General features: G+C 44.5%; 1 protein-coding gene across 2 annotated transcripts in view; it reads right to left on the reverse strand.

Annotated features, from left to right (window-relative positions):
* Positions 1-24032, reverse strand: part of aldh1l2 (aldehyde dehydrogenase 1 family, member L2) — a 55686-nt gene that overhangs the window by 22164 nt on the left and 9490 nt on the right. For both annotated transcript variants that reach the window (XR_015855306.1, XM_088366451.1), the window contains exons 3-10: positions 20188-20422; positions 16910-17075; positions 14482-14583; positions 14189-14278; positions 12573-12707; positions 11472-11597; positions 11243-11334; positions 10801-10945 (exon numbers count right to left, since the gene is read on the reverse strand). Coding sequence is in view for 1 of the 2 variants with exons in the window: in XM_088366451.1 (XP_088222577.1) it covers positions 10801-10945; positions 11243-11334; positions 11472-11597; positions 12573-12707; positions 14189-14278; positions 14482-14583; positions 16910-17075; positions 20188-20422 (1091 nt within the window). In the remaining variant the exon portion in view is untranslated. The remainder of the gene's footprint in view (positions 1-10800; positions 10946-11242; positions 11335-11471; positions 11598-12572; positions 12708-14188; positions 14279-14481; positions 14584-16909; positions 17076-20187; positions 20423-24032) is intronic.

Consider the following 24032-nt stretch of genomic DNA (forward strand, 5'->3'; position numbering starts at 1 on the left):
TTCCTAAATCCATTTGATGGAACTTCAGACCTGCCGCAAACATCCCCCTTGGCTTTCTGGGGAACTGCCTCAAGCCATGCCCCCCAACTCTAGTAAACATCAGGTCATTGGGAAATGAAACCTTTATTCTGTGGGATTTTCTCAACTCTGGTGGCCTGTACTGCATCTGTTGGACAGTGATTTCAATCAGTTCTGGTCAGTCTTGATGAACTACTGCCAACTGAATGTTTACATTTCAACTCTACAACTGTCGCGGCTCATCTGGTTTCTGGGTTTGGTCATATTAGGGTGACCAGACATGTCCTACTTTTGAGACCTAAAAAAATATCCGGGGAACATTGTTCGATTGCTGTCCTGCACACCAGCAGCCCCCCCCCGAGCATTTTCACCAATAGTAGTCTAACCACTCGCCCACACCCGATGCCCACTCTGGCACTCTCACCCACCGATAAAAGGTGTCAGAAACCCAAATCTGGTCACCATCTGTCAGGGGTCGGGAACCTTTTTGGCGGACAGAGCCATAAACGCCCATTTTTTAAGAATAACTTCCCGTGAGAGCCATACCATTTAAAAAAAAAAAAAAAGGTTAAATACAGTTAAATGCATGTATTTTAATTAAGACCAACGATTTTTTGAGTGGGGCGGCTCAGTGGTGCACTGGGTAGCACGTCCGCCTCACAGTTAGGAGGGTGCGGGTTCGATTCCACCTTCGGCCCTCCCTGTGTGGAGTTTGCATGTTTTCCCTGTGTCCGCGTGGGTTTTCTCCGGGCACTCCGGTTTCCTCCCACATCCCGAAAACATGCTTGGTAGGCCGATTGAAGACTCTAAATTGTCCCTAGGTATGAGTGCGACTGCGGATGGTTGTTCGTCTATGTGTGCCCTGCGATTGGCTGACAACCAGTTCAGGATGTACCCCGCCTACTGCCCGATAACGGCTGGGATAGGCTCCAACACGCCCGCGAGCCCCGTGGGAACAAAGCGGTTCAGAAAATGGATGGATAAATGGATGGATTGATGGATGGATTTTTTGACTGTACTAATGTATTCTTTTTAATAACGTTTTTACCGTCGCCAAAAGTATCTGGCTCGCGAGCCATAGGTTCCCAACTCCTGCCCTAGGTCATATGATGCTCACATTCTGAGACCTTAGGACAGGCATGTCCAAAGTCCGGTCCACGGGCCAAATCCGGCCCGCGTCGAAATTTAAACCGGCCTGAAGCATTGTGACATAAAATCAATAATAACTGGCCCGCTGGCACTGTCGCGGGGACCTGCGCACCCCAGAGCGGGCCACAGAAATGAAACTCGTCCGAACGGGAACACGCACATGAGCCAGCGCTCATGATCGGTTGCGAGTGTGTCCCCCCCGTCCCTTCCCAGTCCACGCGCACACAGGTGTCCGTTTGCAAGATAATCAGTGACACAGACACTTCCTCATTCAAATGTCCGCACATTTGGGGACCATGAGGGCATAACAAGGTGAAGAACTGAATCTATGTCTCTGAGGTAAAACAAGTTTGCATTCCATGTTCGCTGGCTGTCAGCGACAGCCGCTAACTAAGGCGACGCTAAAATCAGAGACGCTGCAAGCACAGGGAAAGGCAAAAAAAAAACAAAAAAAAAACACGGACTACTGGTGAGAGCTGTCTACTTCGCGCAAACTTTACACACTACTACGCGGCTGCGTCGCCCACTCACAGTGATCGCAGACAACAAAACAACTATGGATTATTATTTTGTGATTAGGAAGTAATTTGTTGCGTATGAAGTTGAAATGAAAAAGATAAAATGGAGAATGATTTAATTTGGATTAAAAATCTGACATGATGCAACTTGACCTGTCTACTGCAGTCGAAAAACCAATATCACCCTTCTCGTTAATACAACAATAACAACAATAATAAAACAAACTTAATACATTAATAGAAAATCATTTAACTTTCATTAAATTGTTCATTTGTATTTAATGTATTATTATTTTAATCTTTAACTTTTCTGGTAGTGCAATTGACAATAGATTCTAATGTGTCTGATTTCATAAGACCAAGTCGGGTTGTTGTGATGCGTCTAGTGTGTTGGTGGAGTGCCCAGTGCATGTCAGTTCTCACTGTCAACCCTTACCGCTGGCTAGCAGTATGCGAACGGGAGAGCCGAGTGCGTAAGTCTCTCCCTGCCAGTACATAGCCTCTCTAACAGCAAGCCCTATGTAGTGCCTCCATGCGGCAACACATGGTAACTGGGTACCAACACAGACCCAGGCTAAACTACAAGGGACTCGGAGGAGGTTTGGCCCCTAGACGTGCGGCACGCAGACCCACCGGTGTGTGGACACGCCCTGGTGCCTACGAACCAGCCTCAACTATGGGTTAAATAGTACCATTGCCTAGTGGGCTCCTTGGGAGAGGAATGGGCTAAGGGAGTCAACCCCTACAGAAAATCAATTTCCCCTTGGGTTGGTGTCAGGAAGGGCATCCGACTGTAAAAGGTTTTGCTCCAAAATATTCGCAGTATGGCTAGACAAACACAGGAGAGGCGGGGTGCAGCCTTAAGTACTCCGTGGGCATTTTCACCAGCCTACGACAAAAAGAATGATGGAGAAGGAGGCCAAACCGCAGGTAGATTATATGACGGCCCTCAGCCCGATGGACTGCGGGGAGGCCTGAACCGGAGTAGAGACGGGCAGGAGGCACGTGTTAGGGTGGCTACATGGAACATCGGTAGCATGTTACGCCGATCGGGGGAGGTGGTTGAGGCTCTACACAGGAGAAGGGTGGATGTCTACTGTGTCCAGGAGTCAAGAGGGAAGGGTGGAAGTGCAAGGATGCTGGGTGCAATCGGCAGAAGGTACAAGTTCTTCTGGCAAGGCTGCAATGAAGGGACTGGTGGTGTCGGAGTACTTATTGCCGAAAAGTGGATAGATCAAGTGCTAAGCATTAGCAGGGTAAATGAGCGGATCATCTTTGTGAAGTTGATCGTTGGGAAGCGCCTGACAAACGTAATTTCGATCTATGCCCCTCAAGATGGCATAAGTCAGGACGAGAAGGATGCGTTCTGGCACAAGGCCATCATGGTGCTGTCAGGGATCCCCCAGAATGAGGTTATAATTCTGGGAGGTGATCTGAATGGACACGTGGGGAGGGAGTCAGATGGCTTTGAGGGGGTACATGGGAGACAGGGGTACAGTATGCGGAACGCAGAAGGAGAGAGGATCCTGGAGTTCAGCGACGCACTGGAGCTGGTGCTGTGCAACATGCTTTTCAAGAAGGACGAAGCCAAATTAGTAACATACAGTTCGGGTGGCTCCAAGAGCACAATAGATTACATCATGGTGAGAAAGGAGGACCGCATCCTGGTCAGGGATGCCAAGGCAATCCCCGGAGAAGAGTGTGTGTCTCAGCATCGCCTAGAGTCGTCGGAGACCTAACTCTGCGAATCAAGAAGGTGGGGGCTAACAAGTATCCTCCCAAATTGAAGGTGTGGAAGCTACATAGCGCAGGGAATAAAAATGAGTTCAGGCAGAAGATTGAGCAAATAGCAGAAGAAGTGGAGGAGATGATGGGGTCGGGTGGTGTGGATGGCAAGTGGCAGGCAATGAAGAAGGCTCTGCTTGGAGCTACAGAGGAGGTGTGCGGATGGTCAAAGGGTAAAGCAAGACAAAGAGAGACATGGTGGTGGAATGACAGCGTCGAAAGAGGGGTGAATGAGAAGAGGAGGTGCCATAAAGTATGGAAGAAATCTAAAAGGGAGGCAGACCGAGCACGGTATGTAGAGGCAAAGAGGGCGTCACGGACAGCAGTGTGGGAGGCCCAAGAGACCAAGAGGAAATAATTTGCAAGTGAATTGGAGAGTGAGAGGACAAAAGAGCTTCTTCAAGATAGCGGAGCAAATGGTTAAGGAGAGGCGTGATGTGACCGGTGCAAACTGTGTGAAGGATGAGGATGCCAACATCGTGACAGACAACAGAGGAGTGAAGGAAGTATGGCGAAGGTACATGGAGAAGTTGCTGAATGTGGAGAATGACTGGGATGGAGATGTGGGATGCGACGAAGCGGAGGGTGAATGTTGCCCGATCACGCAAATAGAAGTGGGGAAAGCCATGAAGGCCATGAAGGATGGAAAGGCAGCTGGAAGATCTGGAGTGGTGGCAGAGATGCTAAAGGCAGCGGGAGACGTCGGTGTGCAGTGGATGACTGACCTGTGTAACAGTGTAATCGCTGAGGGGCACATTCCGGAGGACTGGACAAAAAGCATCCTGGTGCCTCTATTCAAAGGGAGGGAGGACCCACTCGCATGCGGGTCATACAGGGCTATAAAGCTGCTGGAGCATGGTATGAAGCTGTGAGAGAGGGTGTTAGAAAGGAGGGTGAGGTCACGGGTAGAGGTGGACGAGATGGAGTATGGCTTCATGCCTGGTAAAGGTACAACAGACGCAATTTTTGTCACCCGACAGATGCAAGAGAAACACCAGGAGTAGAGGAAGAGGTTGTACTTCGCTTTTGTTGACCTGGAAAAAGCGGTTGACAGGGTGCCAAGGGAGGTGGTGAGGTGGGCCCTAAGGAAGTCGGGCGTGGAAGAGGGACTGGTTAAGGCTGTGATGGCTCTCTACTGCAGAGCATGCACAGCTGTTAGAACAGGAGTTTGCGACAGTAATGGGTTTGAAGTAAGGGTAGTGGTGTACCAGGGATCAGTGCTCAGCCCATTACTGTTTGCTATCGTGATGGATGTGGTATCGAGGGAAGTGAGCGGTGGACTACCATGGGAGCTGCTCTATGCGGATGACCTGGTATTAATGGCTCACAGTCGAGAAGACCTAGCAAGGAAGCTAGTGGCCTGGAAGACATGCCTGGAAGTGAAAGGAATGAAGGTGAATGCAGCAAAATCAAAGGTCATGGTCGGTGGTGCTGGCCTGGGAATGATACCGCAGTCAGGAGCATGGCCATGTGGAGTTTGCGGGAAGGGAGTGCAAGCTAACTCTATCCGGTGCAAGGGTTGTCAGAGATGGGTACACCGGAGATGCAGCGGAGTAAAAGGCAGCCTACTAGCTGCAAGTGAGACCTTCCAATACAAGCGGTGCAGGGGAGAAGTCGCCCAAGCAGACCCAGCTGAGCAAAAGGAGCTCGTAGTAGATGGGGAGATATACGAGATGGTGGACAACTTCTGCTATCTTGGAGACATGCTTAACGCTGATGGGGGGGTGGACCTAGCAGTGACCACAAGGGTGAGAAGCGGGTGGAAGAAATTCAGGGAACTCATGCCCTTCTTAACATCTAAGGCCCCATCCCTGAAGATGAGAGGCCAAGTGTACTCAGCCTGCGTCAGAAGTGGTATGACGTACGGAAGTGAGGAAACAGAACATGAAGACAAACTAAACAGAGCAGAAATGAGGATGATCAGATGGATGTGTGGTGTGTCAATGAGGGAGGAAAAGACCAGTGCAGAGCTGAGAAAGAAGATGGGAGTGGAGGCCATAGTGGATGTGGTGAGGAGAGGCAGACTGCGACGGCACGGACATGTAGTGAGGAAGGACGAGAACGACTGGGTGAAGAAAGTCATGTCGTATAACGTAAAGGGAACAAGACCCAGTGGCCAGCCTAAAAACACCTGGCAGACGACCGTGGCAGCCGACATGAAGGCACTCGGCATCAACCACGAGATGGCCATGGACCGTTCCCTGTGGAAGAAAGCCATATCGAGAATCCAGTCCAACCCAGCGGTGCCTGGAAAGCGGACTTTAAACCCATGATGATGATGATGATGGTGATTCTCATTTGCAATATCAACCTATCTGCAGACAGCAAAAGATAAAGTTACATATTTACAAGTTCATTTACATTGGTAATGGTTCGAGGAATGTCGGTGCGAATATTTGGCCCTTATACAATTTCATCTAACCAAATCTGGCCCGCTTTGCAAAAAGTTTGGACACCCCTGTGATGTTATTTTCAGTCAACAGCAAGCGGGAGCACAACACAAAATGGCAGCCTCCTAAAATGGATAAACGGGTGGATTTCATTTGCGCTTCAAGTCAAGATTCAAGATTTTTTCAAGATTCAAGAGTTTTTATTCGTCATGTTTGAGCGTGCCAAACAAGGAACAAGTTCATATTATTTATATAGTTCTGACTCCTACTCGCAAACAAGTCACAAAGGGTTTCACAGGACCACAGTGGTCAATCATTGATGACATTCCATCATCCAAACTCACCAATTGGGGAAGGAAAATTCAGAGTCCAATTTTGTGGAAAATGTAGAAACCTTAAGAAGAGATGCGGGTTTTAACATATGTAAAAAGAATGGCTGTCACTATTGACTATTTTTAGAGTTGATTATTTTATTGGTTGTTCCATTGATGAATGAAATCCAGTATTATTTCTGTGTATTGAAAGTTTTTTTCCCCATTTGCTATTTATTAACCAATTATTTTTGTTTATTTAGTATTATTTAGTGATTAAAAACAGTTAAGCAATATCACACACAAAGGATTGATGGTAATTGTTAGCCAGATGTTTGCAAATGTCTTATTGTGATCAAACCCAAAAAGATCAATCAGTCTGCTTTCATGAAAGAATTAAATTATTACTTTTGAGAAGGTGAAATAAGAAGACCTTTAGTTAGATATATAGTTAAAAATAGACTGGCTCTCGGCAGGAAGTGCGGAGGAAACCCTCGGAGGTTCAACGGGCTGATCGGCGACACCAGCAAGCTTTGTGGAGCGCTGCGGGCTGGATGCATCACCTCGTAATGTATTCAGGCCATCCACTGCACCCGGCTCCATCTCCAGCCGTCTTGACTCTGTCTTGCCACTGGATACAGGGGGACTCAGGCGAGAGAGTGAGGTTGGTGCTGCGCAACCCACCCTCACTTAAATCCAATACACCGCACAAGTCATGACTTCACACACACACTTCCAGCAATTGCCCCCCCCCCAAGACCTGCGGCGTCGGGCAAGTGGCGAAGTGGCAGGTGTGGAGTCTCGCACGCAGGCGGCTCGGGCCATAGGGTCGTTGTCCAGTGAACCGAGGCAGCACTGGATTCTGGCAACCCCCCGAGCGACTAGGCAGCCCTATTTAGGTTTGCACTGCCTACCTCCTGGCATGAGGAACGGGCTAGAAAAGATGCCCCAAAAATTGCCTGCCTCACCTCTTCCTGGCCAGTTGGCCGCGGTTGGCAGGAGTCCAATTACCAGCGGTAAGAAACAAGGAAACAGGACAAAGGTGACACCAATCACCTTTGGCTCATGTAATGTGCGCACACTTCTCGATAGGGCTGCCGCCACATCAAGACCTGAGCGAAGAACCGCCCTGATCGCCATAGAGCTGGACCGGTATGGCATCCAGATCACTGCCCTCAGCGAGACCCGTCTAGCTGGAGAGGGTCGGTTGACAGAAGCTGGTGCTGGCTATACATTCTTCTGGAACGGTCGCACTGAGGCAGAGAGACACGACGCAGGAGTCGGCTTTTCATTCAAATCCAACTTGGTCAATAAGCTGGCAGTGCTTCCCAAAGGTGTCAATGACCGCCTGATGACACTGCACCTGCCTCTTCCTGGCAAACACTTTGCCACACTCATCAGCGCCTATGACCCCACGATGACTAACCCAGACGATGTGAAGGAGAGGTTCTACGAGGACCTGACAGCCACGACCACTGCATTGCCCAGGGCAGATGAGCTCATCATTCTTGGCGACTTTAATGCCAGAGTCGGCATTGATCACTAGTCCTGAGAAGGGGTCCTCGGCAAAAATGGCACGGGCAGCTGTAACAGCAATGGCACCCTCCTGCTGGAGACCTGTGCGGCACACGAGCTCCTGATCACCAACTCAGTCTTCTGCCTTCCAAAGCACAACAGGACCTCCTGGATGCACCCCTGCTCAAGACATTGGCATCTACTAGACTATGTCATCGTCAGGCAAAGGGACAGACAGGATGTCAGGGTCACTAAGGCAGTGTGTGATGCAGAGTACTGGACTGACCACAGGCTACTGGTATCAAAGCTGAACATCAAGATCCACCCTCCCAGGAGGCCTCAAGGTTCCAAACCCCCAAAGCGTTTGAACGTCTCCAGGCTCGCCAGCGCCTCTGTGAAGCAATCCCTGGATGAAGAGCTTGCCAGTAAACTGCAAGACCTGAAACCTTCAGGGAGCGTGGAGTTGGACTGGGCTGCATTCAGAGACACTGTTCACACTGTTGCCTTCAAAGCAGTAGGACCTCCAGTCTGCAGGCAGCAGGACTGGTTCAACGAGAATGATGATCACATCAGAGATCTTCTCCAGGAAAAACATCGCCTACACAGAGCCCACCTCAGTGATCCAGCATCCTCTCAAAAACAGTCTGCCCTCATGAACATCAAAGCAACCACCCAGCGGGAGCTACGTCGAATGCATGCCAAATGGCTTAGCAGGAAGGCTGACGAGATCCAGTCCTATGCAGACCAGAATGACAACAAGAACTTCTACAGCGCCCTCAAAGCCATCTACGGTCCCACCTCTTCAGGACCTCCCCCTCTCCTCAGCTCTGATGGCAACACCCTGGTCACAGACAGAGAGAAGACCCTCAAGCGCTGGGCTGAGCACTTCAGCGGCATCCTCAACTGCCCCTCAGTCATCAATGATGAAGCCATTGCGCGCCTCCCTCAAGAGCCAGTCAACACTGCTCTTGATGAGCCACCAACTGAAGCTGAAGTCACCAAAGCTATCAGAGGACTTCCTCACGGCAAAGCACCTGGCGCTGACGCAATTCCAGCAGAACTCTATGCAGCTGGTGGATCTCTCCTGACCAAACATCTGACAGACCTCTTTTGCAAGTAAAGCCAAGGGAAGCTACCACAGGACTTCAAAGATGCCTCCATCGTCCACCTATACAAATGAAAGGGCAACGGGCAGGACTGCAACAACCATCGTGACATTGCTCTGCTGTCTGTAGCAGGCAAGATCGTGGCCAGAATTCTGCTGAACCGTCTGACAGAACATCTTGAGCATGAAGTTCTCCTCCCAAAGAGTCAGTGCGAATTCAGGCAGGGTGGTGGAACTGTTGACATGATCTTTGCTGCTCGCCAACTCCAAGAGAAGTGTCGTGAACAGAACGGCGGTCTGTACTCAACCTTTGTAGATCTGACGAAGGATCGACACTGTTTGCCGTGAGGGGCTCTGGAAGATCATGTCAAAGTTTGGCTGTCCCAACATCTTTAACCACATGGTCCGCGAATTCCATGATGGAATGCAGGCACGAGTCCAAGACAACGGTGCATACTCTGAGCCCTTCCAGGTGGAAAATGGAGTCAAGCAGGGCTGTGTTCTGGCACCCACTCTGTTCAGCATGATGTTCTCAGCCATGCTGACAGAGGCATACCGTTTTAGGGACATGGGAATAGACCTGCGGTACTGCACCGATGGCAAGCTGTTCAACCTACGGAGACTACAGGCAAGAACTAGAGTGCAGACGACCACAGTCCACGACTTCCTCTTCGCGGACGACTGCACACTCAATGCATCCAGCCAGATGGAAATGCAACTGAGCATGGACATCTTTGCCACAGCATGCTCTGACTTGGGCCTCACCATCAGCACAAAAAAGACAGAGGTGATGTACCAACCTGCTCCTGGAGCCCTTTACACTGAGCCCCTCATCAGCGTGAATGGTGAACATCTCAAGGCAGCTGAAAAGTTCGTCTACCTAGGTAGCACCCTGTCCCGTACGGCCAATATAGATGAGGCAGACTCCGCATCTCTGTCTGGGAATGTAGAGGGCTCAGCCTGCAGACCAAACTCAAGGTCTACTGTGCTGTTGTCCTCCCCTCCCTGCTCTATGCCTGTGAGACATGGACTGTCTACAGCCGACATGCAAAGCAGCTCAATGCCTTCCACATGAGATGTCTCAGGAAGCTACTGAACATCAGATGGCAGGACAAGATCCCAGACACTGAGGTCCTCCACAGGACAGAGATGGAAAGCATCTATGCCATCCTCAAGCACTCCCAGCTGAGATGGGCTGGTCATGTCTGCCGCATGCCAGACGAACGCTTTCCAAAAAGGCTTCTGTACGGCGAACAACACCTTGGCAAGCGCTCTCGTGGCAGCCAGCAGAAGCGGTACAAAGACACCCTAAAGGCCAGTCTCAAAAGCTGCGGTCTGCACCCAGAGACCTGAGAGGCCAATGCCCAACACCGACCAAACTGGCGCTCTGCAGTCAAGCACGGCGTTGCAGACTTTGAAAAGCGACGCATCCACGAAGTGGAACGGAAACGACCGCTTTGCAAAACCAAAGACAGTTCTTCCCTCCCACCCAACCAGCCCTCGGCCCTGGCATGCCCCCACTGCGGCCGGTCATTCCGTGCAGGGATTGGCCTCATCAGCCATCTCCACACACATGGGACACTGTGAAGTCGCGTGGTCATCTTCGAAAGCGAAGGATGAACATATAAAAAAAAAAAAATTGTGATCAAACCCAAAAAGATCAATCAGTCTGCTTTCATGAAATAATTAAATAATTATTACTTTTGAGAAGGTGAAATAAGAGCTTTTTGTTAGATATTTAGTTAAAAATTGTAAAAAAAAATACTCGATTTTTTTAAATACAAGGCAATTATTTTGATAATCGTTTTGTTGTCGATTAATATTGATAATATAATTATCTATATTACTTTAGTATTAATTTTCTAGTTTATTGTTCCATTTACAAATAATATCCAATTCCAGTATCCCGACGTGGATGAATCTTTTGAACTGCTCATGGCTCAAGTTATTTCGATAATTACAGACTGCAACCTTTTGTTAATTGAAAAAAAATATATAGATTGACTTACGTGATCAATGATCAGTTCATCCTCCTGTTCTTCACCTCTCAATTTACGGACAAACATCTGGATGAAGTCCTGAAAGGTGGTTGCCATGTAAATGTCCTCATTCTGCAAGAGGACACCAGCTCGCTGCTTGACCTCCTCCACCAACCTGGACAGAGAAACCACTGCTTAATATCAGCTTCAAGTTATTTATTGGCCTTTCAAGAGTAAAAACGACTTCACTATTTTTCAGAAAATCCTTATGTGTGGACCCCCCCCCCCCCTCTATAAAACAGAGTCCAGTGCAGCAATTCATGCAGCGATTTCAACGTTAGGCGTATAGACGGGTAAAATATTGGAATGCCTCAAAAATTAAAGACTTAAAGTTTAAAGTTACGTAAGCTATTTTGGTTATTGTTTCATTAACAGATGAGTACCAAACATCTTGCTCTTCTAATCTCCTTACCTGACCACATCCATGGACGCAGCTCCGGACTTGAAAAAGTCCGTCGTGTCCTCAATAGCTGGGACATTACTGAGAATGCCCTTCCAGATGTTCTGTCATAAAAAAAAAAAAAAAAAAATCAAGGCCACCTCATTTGGATTCACAACACAGTGGTGGATCAGCGGGGAGAAAAAAGGGTTGAAAAACAACAGCATGCGTGCTAACATTGGTTTGCAGGAAATGAACTTACCCTCATCTCATTTACTATTTCTTTTTCGCCATCAGTTAATTCCACACTTTTAGTTTCACCAGTGGAGAAGTACTTTGAAGCAGGTATCATTTTTCCATCTTCAAACTGAAGATTCTTAACGAGAACCTAGCAAAAAAAAAAGCATAAATTGCAGTTTTTCATTGTTTTTATTTTGCTTTGAGGTTTTTCTCTGTTATTTGCAGCCAGATCAGCATGAGCAAGCGTAAAATCTTATAGAATGCCAGTTGTAACTGCCGAAGTCTACATGTTTCGCCACTAAGAAAAAGCTCTTGTAGCTCAAGCAATAGTTGAAAGTTTTACAAGGTGCACAACTTATTTTTGTGTGAATTTGTTTTCCTTTTCTTGTTATTTGTATGTAATTTGTAGCAGTGTATTGTTGATATAAAGTTGCAAGAGAAACCAAAAGTAACTTCAAGGGTGCTTCCTGTTTCCGGCTAAAGAATCGGGAGTCTGACGTAATGAAACAGCGTGATAAGAAACAGCCCGACCTCGTACGTGTTACCGCGAAGTTAAGAAGTTAAGTAGTTCAAGTAAAGTACCCCGTTTGTTCACTTGTAGGGCAAATGGGTATGCATGTTTTACTTTTGTATTTGATGTGTATGTTTTGTCTACGTTCATGTTATGCTCGTTTGTCTCACCAGTTCAACGGTATGGCTGTGATGTATCAGTACCAAGGAACTCTTAAAGTCCCAATGATCAAAGTCCCAATGATCATTGTCACACACACATCTGGGTGTGGTGAAATGTGTCTGCATTTAACCCATCCCCATGTGATTTTGATCCATCCCCTGGGGGAGAGGGGAGCAGTGAGCAGCAGCGATGCCACGCTCGGGAACCATTTGGTGATCTAACCCCCCAATTCGTACCCTTAATGCTGAGTGCCAAGCAGGGAGGCAATGGGTCCCATTTTTATAGTCTTTGGTATGACCCGGCCGGGGTTTGAACCCACAACTTTCCAGTCTCAGGGCGGACACTCTACTACTAGGCCACTGAGCTGGTTGTCTTGCCTTCTTTGTTAACGAGCTGGCATACCAGTCATGAAGAAATGTGTGGATAATTCTGTAAGAGAGGAGTACTCACTGCTTTTCCATCTTTGCCATGTATGACAAGCCCATTTTTTGTCACCAGACTTTGACTGGAAGCTCCTTCGATGTCCAGTGGCTGGCCAGCCGGCACGGATCCTTGTAAGATTGATGATCCATATAGAGTGACACACTGGGGGGGTTAGAGAAATATGTAATTGACCTCAAATTGACCTCAAATTGACTTCAAAACAAAATGTGCATTTGGTGATATGATTTTCAAGAATCAAAATAAGCCTTGCTTTATTAGTGGATCTTTACAAACTGAATATCAACAAATGTATGTATAAAGAAAGACCATGAACGGGATTACTTTTGTTTCCTCAGTTTGTTAGAGTCAGAAACCAATAAAATAAAATCACTGTTTCATCCATTATTCACAGGTAATTTCAATTTTTGTTTTGTTTTTGTTTGATCTTTCAAGGCTCACAGAATATTGTTGTAAGGAGATGTAAATACAGAAACTACAGAATGAGAGAATCGACTCTTCTTTCATCACAGAAAAATGTTGTTACCTTATTCTATTTTTAGTAATTAGCAACAGCATTGTCAGGTTCAGGGGTGGAGCATGGAGCAGGACGACCAAGTGCAGCTTGGACCAGGGTTTATTGGTGAACTCAAAAAGGCAAACTGACACGACGTAACCACAATAACATGAATGACTGACCGGAACGTGAAACCAGACGACATCAGGACATGACGACAGCAAGACCGGACGACAACAGGAACCAAAAAAGACCTCATGACAGGAACACACAACGTAATCCCAACACCGAACAACCACAACCAATGATCCAACAGGGAGTGAGGGGCAGACGGGACTTATACACGACAGGTAACGAGAGGCAGGTGGGAATAATCACACTGATCATGGGCACACAGGAGGGGAGGGGCGAGCACACAGACACACGAACAGAACTATGACACGATCGGGGACGAGTCCTGACAAGCATAACCTTTTGAGAAACTCTTAGTTGAAACGGTCGAATTTCTAGCGACAAGAGATCTAATGCTGCTATCTGCTGGCCATAAGTTTTTTTGCATCTTAATGAACAAACCATCCATCCATTTTCTATACCACTTATCCCCACGGGGGTCCATCCCAGCAGTCATCAGGGGGGACACCCTGAACCGGTTGCCAGCCAATCGCAGGGCACAGAGGTGAACAACCATTCACACTCACACTCACACCTAAGGACAATTTGGAGTGCTCAATTAGCCTACAAGGCATGTTTTTGGGATGTGGTAGGAAACCGGAGTGCCTGGAGAAAACCCACGCGGGCACGGGGAGAACATGCAAACTCCACACAGGGAGAGCCGGAGGTGGAATCGAACCGACACTCTCCTAACTGTGAGGCAGACGTGCTAACCAGTTCACCGCCGAGCTGCCCATGAACAAACCAGTGTTGGCAAAAATCTTTCTCCGCCCATTCGCATACAAATGGAGGGGGGGGCGGGTCACAAGGGCACTGACACCCCTGAAATATGCTTGCTGCCCCAGGTGCCAGACCAGACTTTTCTGATTTTTCCGGGAATTTTTCTGCCATATCCCCCCCTCCCCATATACTGAATGCTTATCAGCATTTTCCGTTTCTGTTCGTTTTGCGGACCCACCTTGCCATCAATAACAGTCCAGGCACCAGGAATTTTGTCATGGCCACGTATCCAGTTGTGAATTGCCTCAGCTGACTGAGCCAGATTGAGCTGATGGAGAAAATAAAAGTACTTAAATACAAACAAAGAACATTACACATAGAGGCGGACGAGCCAATCTCCCCACCACTGAAGAACATATGACTTTTTGTGCTTCAGTTGTTTAGATTTTAACAAAGTTTCTTGCAGACTTCAGGTTAGGATTGTGTTCAAAGTTTCCAATACATATCGACAGCTGCTCTGTAACACCTCACCTTGGCATTGGCTTTCTTCTGTATGCCTTCATAACTTGCACCTTCCTCTGGCTGTGGGATTCGTGGGGCCTTGCCATCAGCAACAAGCTGCACTGCCTCAACCTATTTTGTAAAACAGACTGCAATTAATTACTCTTAACAACATATGCATCCATTTTATACAGATTTCAAGCAATCGCAATCTTAAAATCCAGAAATTTATTAATTGCGTGTGGGAAAGCGAAGGTAGGTAGATGCTTGTAATTGAATATTTGTCAAATTGTTTGTAACATACTCAACCTTTGTGGCTCATCTACAAAGTATAAAAAACGGGACGACAATTCAACGTCAGACAGACAAAAATTAAAATAATCAATCCATTTAACCTTATTAACCACAAATATGTACACAATGTGGGCTTTCCAAACAATCTAAGAAAGCTGACATGATGGGCTGAAAATACTTTTCTGTTTTACTTAACTTTTGTACAGTCCTGGCTATATAAATTTTGACTTTTCGTTGTTTTTTTACAATTGTAAAATACGCTACTCAGGAACACCTAAATATATTGCTGCAGTTTGATTATTATTTTGATGTAAATAAACAGCCACCACCATACAATCCCTGGTTGTTGTTTTTTATTTGCAGTTAATTATTTGCTGATGCCTGGAAATGATGGACATGACCCTGAGTTTCGTAATCACGAAAGGTGTCGTTTGTTTGCTAAACCTAAAAGTTGAAATACAGCATTGGAGTCGGTAGTTAATGAGTGTTCATTTCAAAACCTTTTCCACTGTAAGTTGTGCATTAATGACCAGAGTGAGAAGTTCAATGGGATTGCGTCATTGTTTTTGTCAAGTGGAGCAGGATTGGGAACCCAAATGCAGGAAAGTGAGGCTGGAGTACATGCAAGGGGTAATTTAATATTAATGAAACAAAGAGCAAAACAAGTCACTGGGATAATTGCAAAAAAAAAGTTACCAGGAATCCAAAACAGAAAAAAAGTACAGTCAAAAACTCTACATGCGATTGTTGAATTTTTCAATATTATTTGACTCAACATCTGAAGTAATTCCCAACATACAACGTCATCAAGGTTAGCCCGTTTGATGGCAGCGCGTTGGGAAGACGTCAGCATCACGTTATCATTTCCCAAGAAGGCTAACGCAAAGTAGTAATGGTGAAAAAAGGAGAAGGTGATGATTTCCTTAAAATTAAAACAAGAAATCAAAAGAAAACGTGAACGCGGAGTGCGTGAGTGATCTTGCGAAACAATATGGCCGGAACATGTCAACAATTTTGACGATCGAGCGACGACGATTAAGCAGAAGGAAGCTCTCAAAGCGGTCAAGCCATCCAAGGGGATCACCATCATCTCTAAACGTCGCAGCCCTACCCTGGAAAGATGGAACGCCTTTTTTTTTTTTTTTTGGGAAATCTCCAAAGCGGTTGAGTGATGGTGAGGAGGAAAGTGAAGCAAAAAAATGACAGCTTGAATTGAGTGGATGTGAAGAGGGTGAAGATTAAATTTAAAAAGAAAACGTAAAAAATATATTAAAAAAAAAGGAAATGCTAAGTTAGTCATAAGTTAACATTATGTAAGTCAGATAAAAAATGACAAATGGTAAAAAAATATAAAAAAATATATGCCATATAAATAATAAATGCCATATATAAAAATAAGCTAAGTTAGTTTGAAGTTTACATACTGTAAGTTACAGTAAGTTACGGAACGTATGTACGCATCTGTGTCTCTACAGTGACAATAAAACCCCCTTTTTATTTTTTAATTTTTTTTTAAATCTCTCTGATATAACGCATTCATTTTATTACTATGTTTATATTACATTAAGTATTTATTAAGATGTTATCGTTGTTTTTTGGGTGTGGAACGAATTAAACAAATTACAGTGCATTCTTGAGGAACTATTTCTTCCAACATACAACTATTTCAACATACAAAGTAGGTCCCAGAACGAATTAAATTCACATGTAGAGATTTGACTGTATCAAAATAATCAACAGCATAAACAAACTTGAAACCAACAAGGACTGAACAGAGAGCATGGAACTATATACAGACAAGCTGACAAACACCTGGACAAGGCGCAGCTGGCTGAGGGAGCTGATTGGAAGATGCAAGGGGCGGGGCTAATAAGACAGGTGGAAACAATAATCTAATGAGGCGTACGCCAAAGAAAAGGAACATAAGCAAAACATGACACTTACCAAAAGGGACACGAAAAACAAAGTCCAAATCAAAACCAAACAAGATGTGCCTTCCTTATTAGCTGATGCATTAGCTTCACATCAGGTAACGAATGTTGGTTCACTATATAGTCTGCGGGAACTGCGTAAAACACAAATAAAATGTGTGCCGCACCTTTTTGGGAATGGGTGTTTTGAAAACGTAACAGTAGAAAGATCACAATGACCTTTCAATGGTTACCATTGCTTTGATGCCTTCCGGAAAGAGGAACCGGTTGTAGAGTGTGTCTACAGTGTCATTGGGTTCAACAGCACACTCCCTCTGCAGCAAGATCGGTCCGGTATCCAGACCATCATCGGCCCAAAATACCGTGAAGCCAGCTTTTTCATCACCGTGGATCAAGGTCCTGAGGACACAAAGGGCAGAAAAGGAAATTACAAATTACTTTATACAAGTGATTGGTGGAGATAAAATTGATGTAGAAGTTGGTATGCCTCTTTTGGGAATATAATAAAAATGTTCTTTGATTCCTTGGTTTAATTTTAGAAAGTAGTTTTGGTTGCAAGCACCAGACTGATGCTTGTTGCAACTTCAAGCAACTTCAAAACATTTAAGCGGTGCTGTATTGACTTTTATGTTATCCATTGATGCAGATTTGACCAATAAGAATGATAAGTTACCGTAATTTCCGGACTATAAGCCGCACCGGACTATAAGCCACACCAGCTAAAATTCAGGGATATTTTAGTTTTTTTCTTACATAAGCCGCACCGGACTATAAGCCGCACGTGCACATGAGTTTTTTACAAAGAAAGACAGTACACAGAAAGCCGTAAAAATCCATAAATACGCCGCGCCGCCATTTAAGGCTCAGGGTTCAAAGTAACCTTCTGAATAAAATGCATTAAAAGTTCACATTCATTACAACTTGTTTTTGGTGAGCAAAATATCAGAAGAATTGAATTTAAATGTTGATTGATTGGGTTTTAATACAATGCAGATGGTCCAAACAGCGCCACTGCTTTGTGTAATCTCTGAGTCACATGGCAGAGTAAGAGAAAGGGTTTAGAGCCCTTTGACGCAGGTCACCTAGCGTGCATTCCTACTAAAGCTCATAATGGTCACAAGCAACACAGCCAGAATAAGCTGCAGCCATAGTAGTGTTTCAAAATAGTGTTTTTTGTTGTTGTTTTTTTCTTCAAGATACCGCACAACAGTGGTCCACAGCCTTTTTATGAGTGTATAAAAGTGATCAAGTCATCACAAAAATCACGAAAAAAATCTTATATAAGCCGCACCTGACTATAAGCCGCAGGGTTCAAACTTTTGGAAAAAAGTCGCGGCTTATAGTCCGGAAATTACGGTACTTTCATTTTTTTGATTATTTTACATTTATTGTTTTCCATACAAATATTTACAGACAACAACACAAGTTGCTTAAACATTGTCACATTTGTAAACAACTTACTTCTGCCATCATGCCATCACAGAGCACATTTGCATGTACTATTAATTTCTTTGGAGAGAGGTGAAATTCAGAATAAATGACTGGGATCATGTAGATCAGCGATCCCCGACCTTTTTAGCACCACGGACCGGACTTTTGTCAGACAATATTTTCACGGACCGGTGTTTGATGACGTCACGATTTTGGAACAAAAACTTCTCAAAACAACTCTAGCAAATACAAATCAAATCAAATGTCCAAAGTATTAATAAATCAAATAATCACAGACTGCACATGGTTTTTCGAAGTTTTCTTTGCAAAAATCGTCCACGTTTGAACTCCAATTCCATTTCCGCAAAACAGACCAACCAAAGTCTTTTCAGCCAATCATATAGCGTGACGTCTTCAATAGTGTTAGGGAGCTGATCTGAACACTGAATGAATGTGGTGTCGGCTTTCAAGGTGTGGCGGATGAATTCAACAAAATAAAATGATACGACCGGCATAAAAACAATCGTATTGTGGTGCCAAAAGAAAGGAGAAGGAGGTGTGTCGCAAAAAACTTTACTGAATATACTCGGAAAACGAGGAATAGAAAGGACACACACCACGCTATCAACACACCCTTCAACTCTTAGCTCCGTGGTGGACTTCTGTATGCGAACACCTATGCAACTTTATTCGCAGCGTCCTCAACACATTGCACATGGTCTGGAAGTAGTCTTTGTCAAATGTTTTCGCTTCTTTCTAGCAGAAGCCTGACGGTCCTCTGACTTATCAGCGGAAATGTTGGTGATTATCTCAAAGTTCCAGCTGAGAAAAACAGCTTCACAACAAGATGTTGCCACCAGGGACGCAGTACAAGAAGTGAAAATCCATGAATACCGATGAAAATAAAACCTTTTTACTGTATTTTTCGGACTATAAATCACGTTTTTTTTCATAGTTTGGGTGGGGGGGGCAACTTTTACTCAGGAGCAATTTATATGTGAAATTATTCACAAATTTTCAAAATTCAAAACTCCGCGATGGAGTGAAACCGCGATAAACGAACCATGATGTAGCAAGAGATTACTGTAATCTGAAATGCAACTGCGGCACATATGCGTCGGTGTTTTACATAAAGGACAAAGGATTCGATCACGGGATTTAATGACTTAGAGTGACACAGATGGTTTGATAAAATAGTTGTTTATAATTATATGGGCCTGTAGAATATTTTGGAAGTGCAACCGCCGTCAGCGGCGCGCACCCGACATTGTTGACATAAAGGACGATCGATGGATTTAATGATTTGGAGTGACACAGATGGTTTGATAATATTATCGCTTATATAGTAGTTATTTGATATATAATTTATATATTGTTATATGGGCCTGTGGAATAATTTGAAGTGCAACCGCCGTCAGCGTCGCGGCGCGCATACGGCATTGTTGACATAAAGGACGATCGATGGATTTAATGATTTGGAGTGACACAGATGATTTGATAATATTATTGCTTATAGAATAGTTATTTGATATATAATTTATATATCGTTATATGGGCCTGTGGAATAATTTGAAGTGCAACTGCCATCAGCGGCGCGCACCCGGCATTGTTGACATAAAGGACGATCGATGGATTTAATGATTTGGAGTGACACTAATGGTTTGATAAAGGTGTTATTCATGTTATAGTTATTTGGATAACTGTCAATGTTACGTCAGGCCCGTTCTCAGCTCTTCGTTTGTGTTTATGTCACGTTAGCATACCTATCGTTTAGCCTGTTGTTGCTCGTTCATGTCTGTTCTTGGTGTTGGATTTTGTCGAATAAATTTCCCCCAAAATGCGACTTATACTCCGGAGCAACTTGTATGTTTTTTTTCACTTTATTGTGCATTTTATGGCTAATGCGACGTATATTCCGGAGCGACTTTTAGTCCGAAAAATACGGTAAATGTGTTTGTGTTTTTTTTTTATTGCCGTTTTTCATTGGTTAACATGAATACAGGAAGTTAATTCAAATAGTAAGTGAAAACAGGGAAAGACAGTGATGGACTACTGCCCAATGGTCACAAAAGACTATTACCAGTTGATGGCTGAGGCTCCTCTGTGGAGTGGAAGGATGGAGGGGTGGTAAATGATGGAGCCATGCTTGGGATAATCGATGATGTTCATGGGGATGAACTGAGAGCAGAAAGGCATCACATTGATTTCAGCATCCACCGCCATGTAGGCCTCGACTACTTCTGGGATGGGTTTTCCTTTCACTCGCCACCGTGGAAACTTGAACACTGGTGTGCCATCCTTCTCTGCTGCCAAGGCTGAAAAAGCAAGTGACGGGAGTAAATTTCCCAAACTGCCACTATCGTTTTAATTACCTTTTATGAAAATTGTTTTACTCAGTCGCTTTGGTGCATTTGTCAGATCATGATTGAAATATTCCGAAGAACTTCTTTACATCATCACTTGAGGAAATCAAAACAGCAATTGCAAATGCTTTGGCACATTTTTTTTATATTTTGTTGTTTTGTCTATTTTTTTTTGTACTTTGCAATGCTGCCTTTGCCTTTTTGTATCAGTGTTTTAAAATTAGTATTAGTATTGTCGATCTGTTTATCTGTCTATTTCTGTATTTGACTGCTGGCACCTGAATTTCCCACCTTCCTTCCTACCTACCTTCCGACCTACCTACCTACGCATCGATTAATCGACAAGGAATTGCTTATCACATCAATCAGTAATTATTTTTCATAATCTATGAATGGATTGAATCTTTAATTTAAAATTGTCCAAAGGGTCAACAATTCAACTTCTCAACAATAAATACCCAATTTATGTAGTCCTGCTTGAAAGCTGATGAGCTTTGTATTGAATCAAAGTAAAACATTTGCTTTTACTTTGGGAAACAATGATCAACGTTTTTGCCAATAAATGTCCTCGAGGGTGCATGGGAGTTTGCTCACCCAGTCCACATGTGTTTTGTGGAGTTGGAGAAGGCGTTCGACCGTGTCACTCGGGAAGTTCTGTGGAGGGTGCTTCAGGAGGCCGGGGTGCCGAATCAACTGATAAAGACGGTTCGGTCCCTGTATCATCGATGCCAGAGTTTGGTCCGCATTTCCGGCAGTAAGTTGGATTCGTTCCCAGTGAGGGTTGGACTCCGCCAAGGCTGCACTTTGTCACCGATTCTGTTCACAACTTTTATGGACAGAATTTCTTGGCGCAGTCGAGGCGTTGAGCGTGTGCGGTTTGGGTACCACAGCATTGCATCTCTGCTTTTGGCAGACGACATGGTGCTATTGGCTTCTTCAGGCCATGATCTCCAGCTCTCAATTGAGCGGTTCGCAGCCGAGTGTGAAGCAGCCGGGATGAGGGTCAGCACCTCCAAATCTGAGTCTATGGTCCTCAGTCGGAAAAGGGTGGAATGCCCTCTCCAGATCGGGGATGAGATCCTGCCCCAAGTGGAGGAGTTCAAGTATCTTGGGGTCTTGTTCACGAGCAAGGGTAGGATGGAGCGCGAGATCGACAGGCGGATCGGTGCAGCATCGGCTGTAATGCGGACTCTGTACTGGTCCATCGTGGTGAAGAGAGAGCTGAGCCAAAAGGTTTAATGGGTAAAGGTCAATTTACCGGTTGATCTACACTCCTACCCTCACCTATGGTCACGAGCTATGGGTCGTGACCGAAAGAACAAGATCCTGGATACAAGCGGCCAGAATGAGTTTCCTCTGCAGGGTGTCCGGGCTCTCCCTTAGAGATAGGGTGAGAAGCTCGGTCATCCGGGAGAGACTCGGAGTGGAGCCGCTGCTCCTCCATGTTGAGAGGAGCCAGATGAGGTGGCTCGGGCATCTCATCAGGATGCCTCCTGGACGCCTCCCTGGGGAGGTGTTCCGGGCATGTCTCACCGGCAGGAGACCCCGGGGACGACCCAGGACGCGCTGGCGAGACTATGTCTCTCAGCTGGCCTGGGAACGCCTTGGGATGCGCTGGACAAAGTGGCTGGGGAGAGGGAAGTCTGGGAGTCCCTCCTAAAGCTGCTGCCCCTGCAACCCGACCCCGGATATGCGCAAGAAGATGGATGGATGGATGGATGGATGGATGGATGGATGGATGGATGGACGGACGGACGGACGGACGGACGGATGGATGGATGGAATTGAATCATAACTGATTTTTGTTTAAAATCAAGTCCTGTTTTTTAAATAAAGGGATGGAAATCAAACATGTTTTAAATCAGAATTATTGATCAATTGCCAAAATAATTACAATTATAAAATTATTATTAATTATCATTAATAATTTGAAAATTAAAAGTGTGAGGAAACTGTTGCATAAAAAAAGCAAAAAATTATATTTTCGTAATAAGTGGCTGTTTATTATCAGTATATATTTGCAACCACACATTTGAGTTTGTTTTTAAGTTAAAAGTACTGTTAAAAAACATTAAAACAAATGTTAGGTATTCAATAAATAATACTGGTTCAAGCATTTCGGTGCATCTCACAATTCCAAGTTACAAACTGACTTCAGGAGATTGGCAACCAAACAAATTCAAGACATAAGTCAGGGTGCCACAGTATTAATCGTATTTTTAGGGCTGCTTACCAAGTTAATCGCTAAATCTTTAATCGTTCAGTTACAATTTTCCAACGGCCAGTGCTCCAAATCACGCCACACTTATCTTTACAAACATTTGAGGATAAGGGGGGGTAATGACAGGTTAGTCAGAAGGTCATGACCACCAATAATAGTTGGAAAAACAGGACACAAAAATCCTTTTTGCGAGCAGTCAATGTGCATGACATGACCTCAACACGCAGAGCGCTGTCAAAACATACAGTGGGTCAACAGATGACATAGTCCATTGTGATAAATTGATACTTTATACTAGTTTAAACTCAGAAGATTACTTCAATAAATAAACAAGAACTCAAATTGTGAGGATATTATTTGTCAATAGGTGTGTAAGTGTTTTGAGTGTCCGAGTAATTGAGAGGTAAAAACCAAAATGACCTTGGCACCTTCAAAGAAGTAAACGTAGCTCCTACACTTTTTTTCTGTTAACATGGCATCAATGGAACGGCCAACCTTCAGAATTACATGAGCATTTAAGCTTCCGTCAGTCAATCTATGAACCCGAAAGTATTCAATACCATTTTTTAATCCCATACAGCACAAGTATCCTATTGAATAGTTACAGGTCAATACCACGCACCGATACCACTAGTATTTTTCATACATAAAATGTTCCTCCCCAAAAATGATTTTAAAAAATGACACATAAATACCTATATGTCCCAGTATAACATTTTTTCTTGGAATTACATGACGTTAATGGAAACATTTTCTACTTTTCCCATTTGTAGTTTCTGATCACAAACGTTGCAAGTACCTTAAATTAAGGCTGGTATCTGCACCGATACCCGGTATCGCTGCTTGTCCATTCCTACTGACAACGAAATAAGACAAATGGACAAAGTAGAAATGCTCTGCAATATAGTTCTACTTTTTGTAAACAAAGGTCTGGCTATACATTTCTAGTTAAACAATGATTATAGAACTTTCTGAAAACAAATTTAATGGTGTTAATGGATTTTTGGCCGTGTTCAGTACATGCGAATGAAAATGTAATGAAGATGTAAATGTCGAGATGTATTTGCCGTAATTGCTCACTTTTGACTAACAGTGGAAAACTTACAATAATTCTAAGAATATGTAACAACGTTTTCTCTGGCAAGTTTGTGAAGTTTGGGCCACAGAGAGTACTGAAAAAGCTTAGGCTTCGTAAACAAGAACGACCAGTTCAGTCAGTGAAGGTGCTGAAGAACAACAAAGGCAATTTTCAAGTTGTGAGGAACTAGAGAAATAAATCAAGCTATGGGAAAAGTAATGGAGGCTAGTTAAAGCTAGGCTATTAAATGTTACGCTTTAGAG

This window comes from Syngnathus floridae, chromosome 22, assembly GCF_059516105.1.
Source record: "Syngnathus floridae isolate MCC-2025c chromosome 22, RoL_Sflo_1.0, whole genome shotgun sequence".
NCBI classification, from domain to species: domain Eukaryota; kingdom Metazoa; phylum Chordata; class Actinopteri; order Syngnathiformes; family Syngnathidae; genus Syngnathus; species Syngnathus floridae.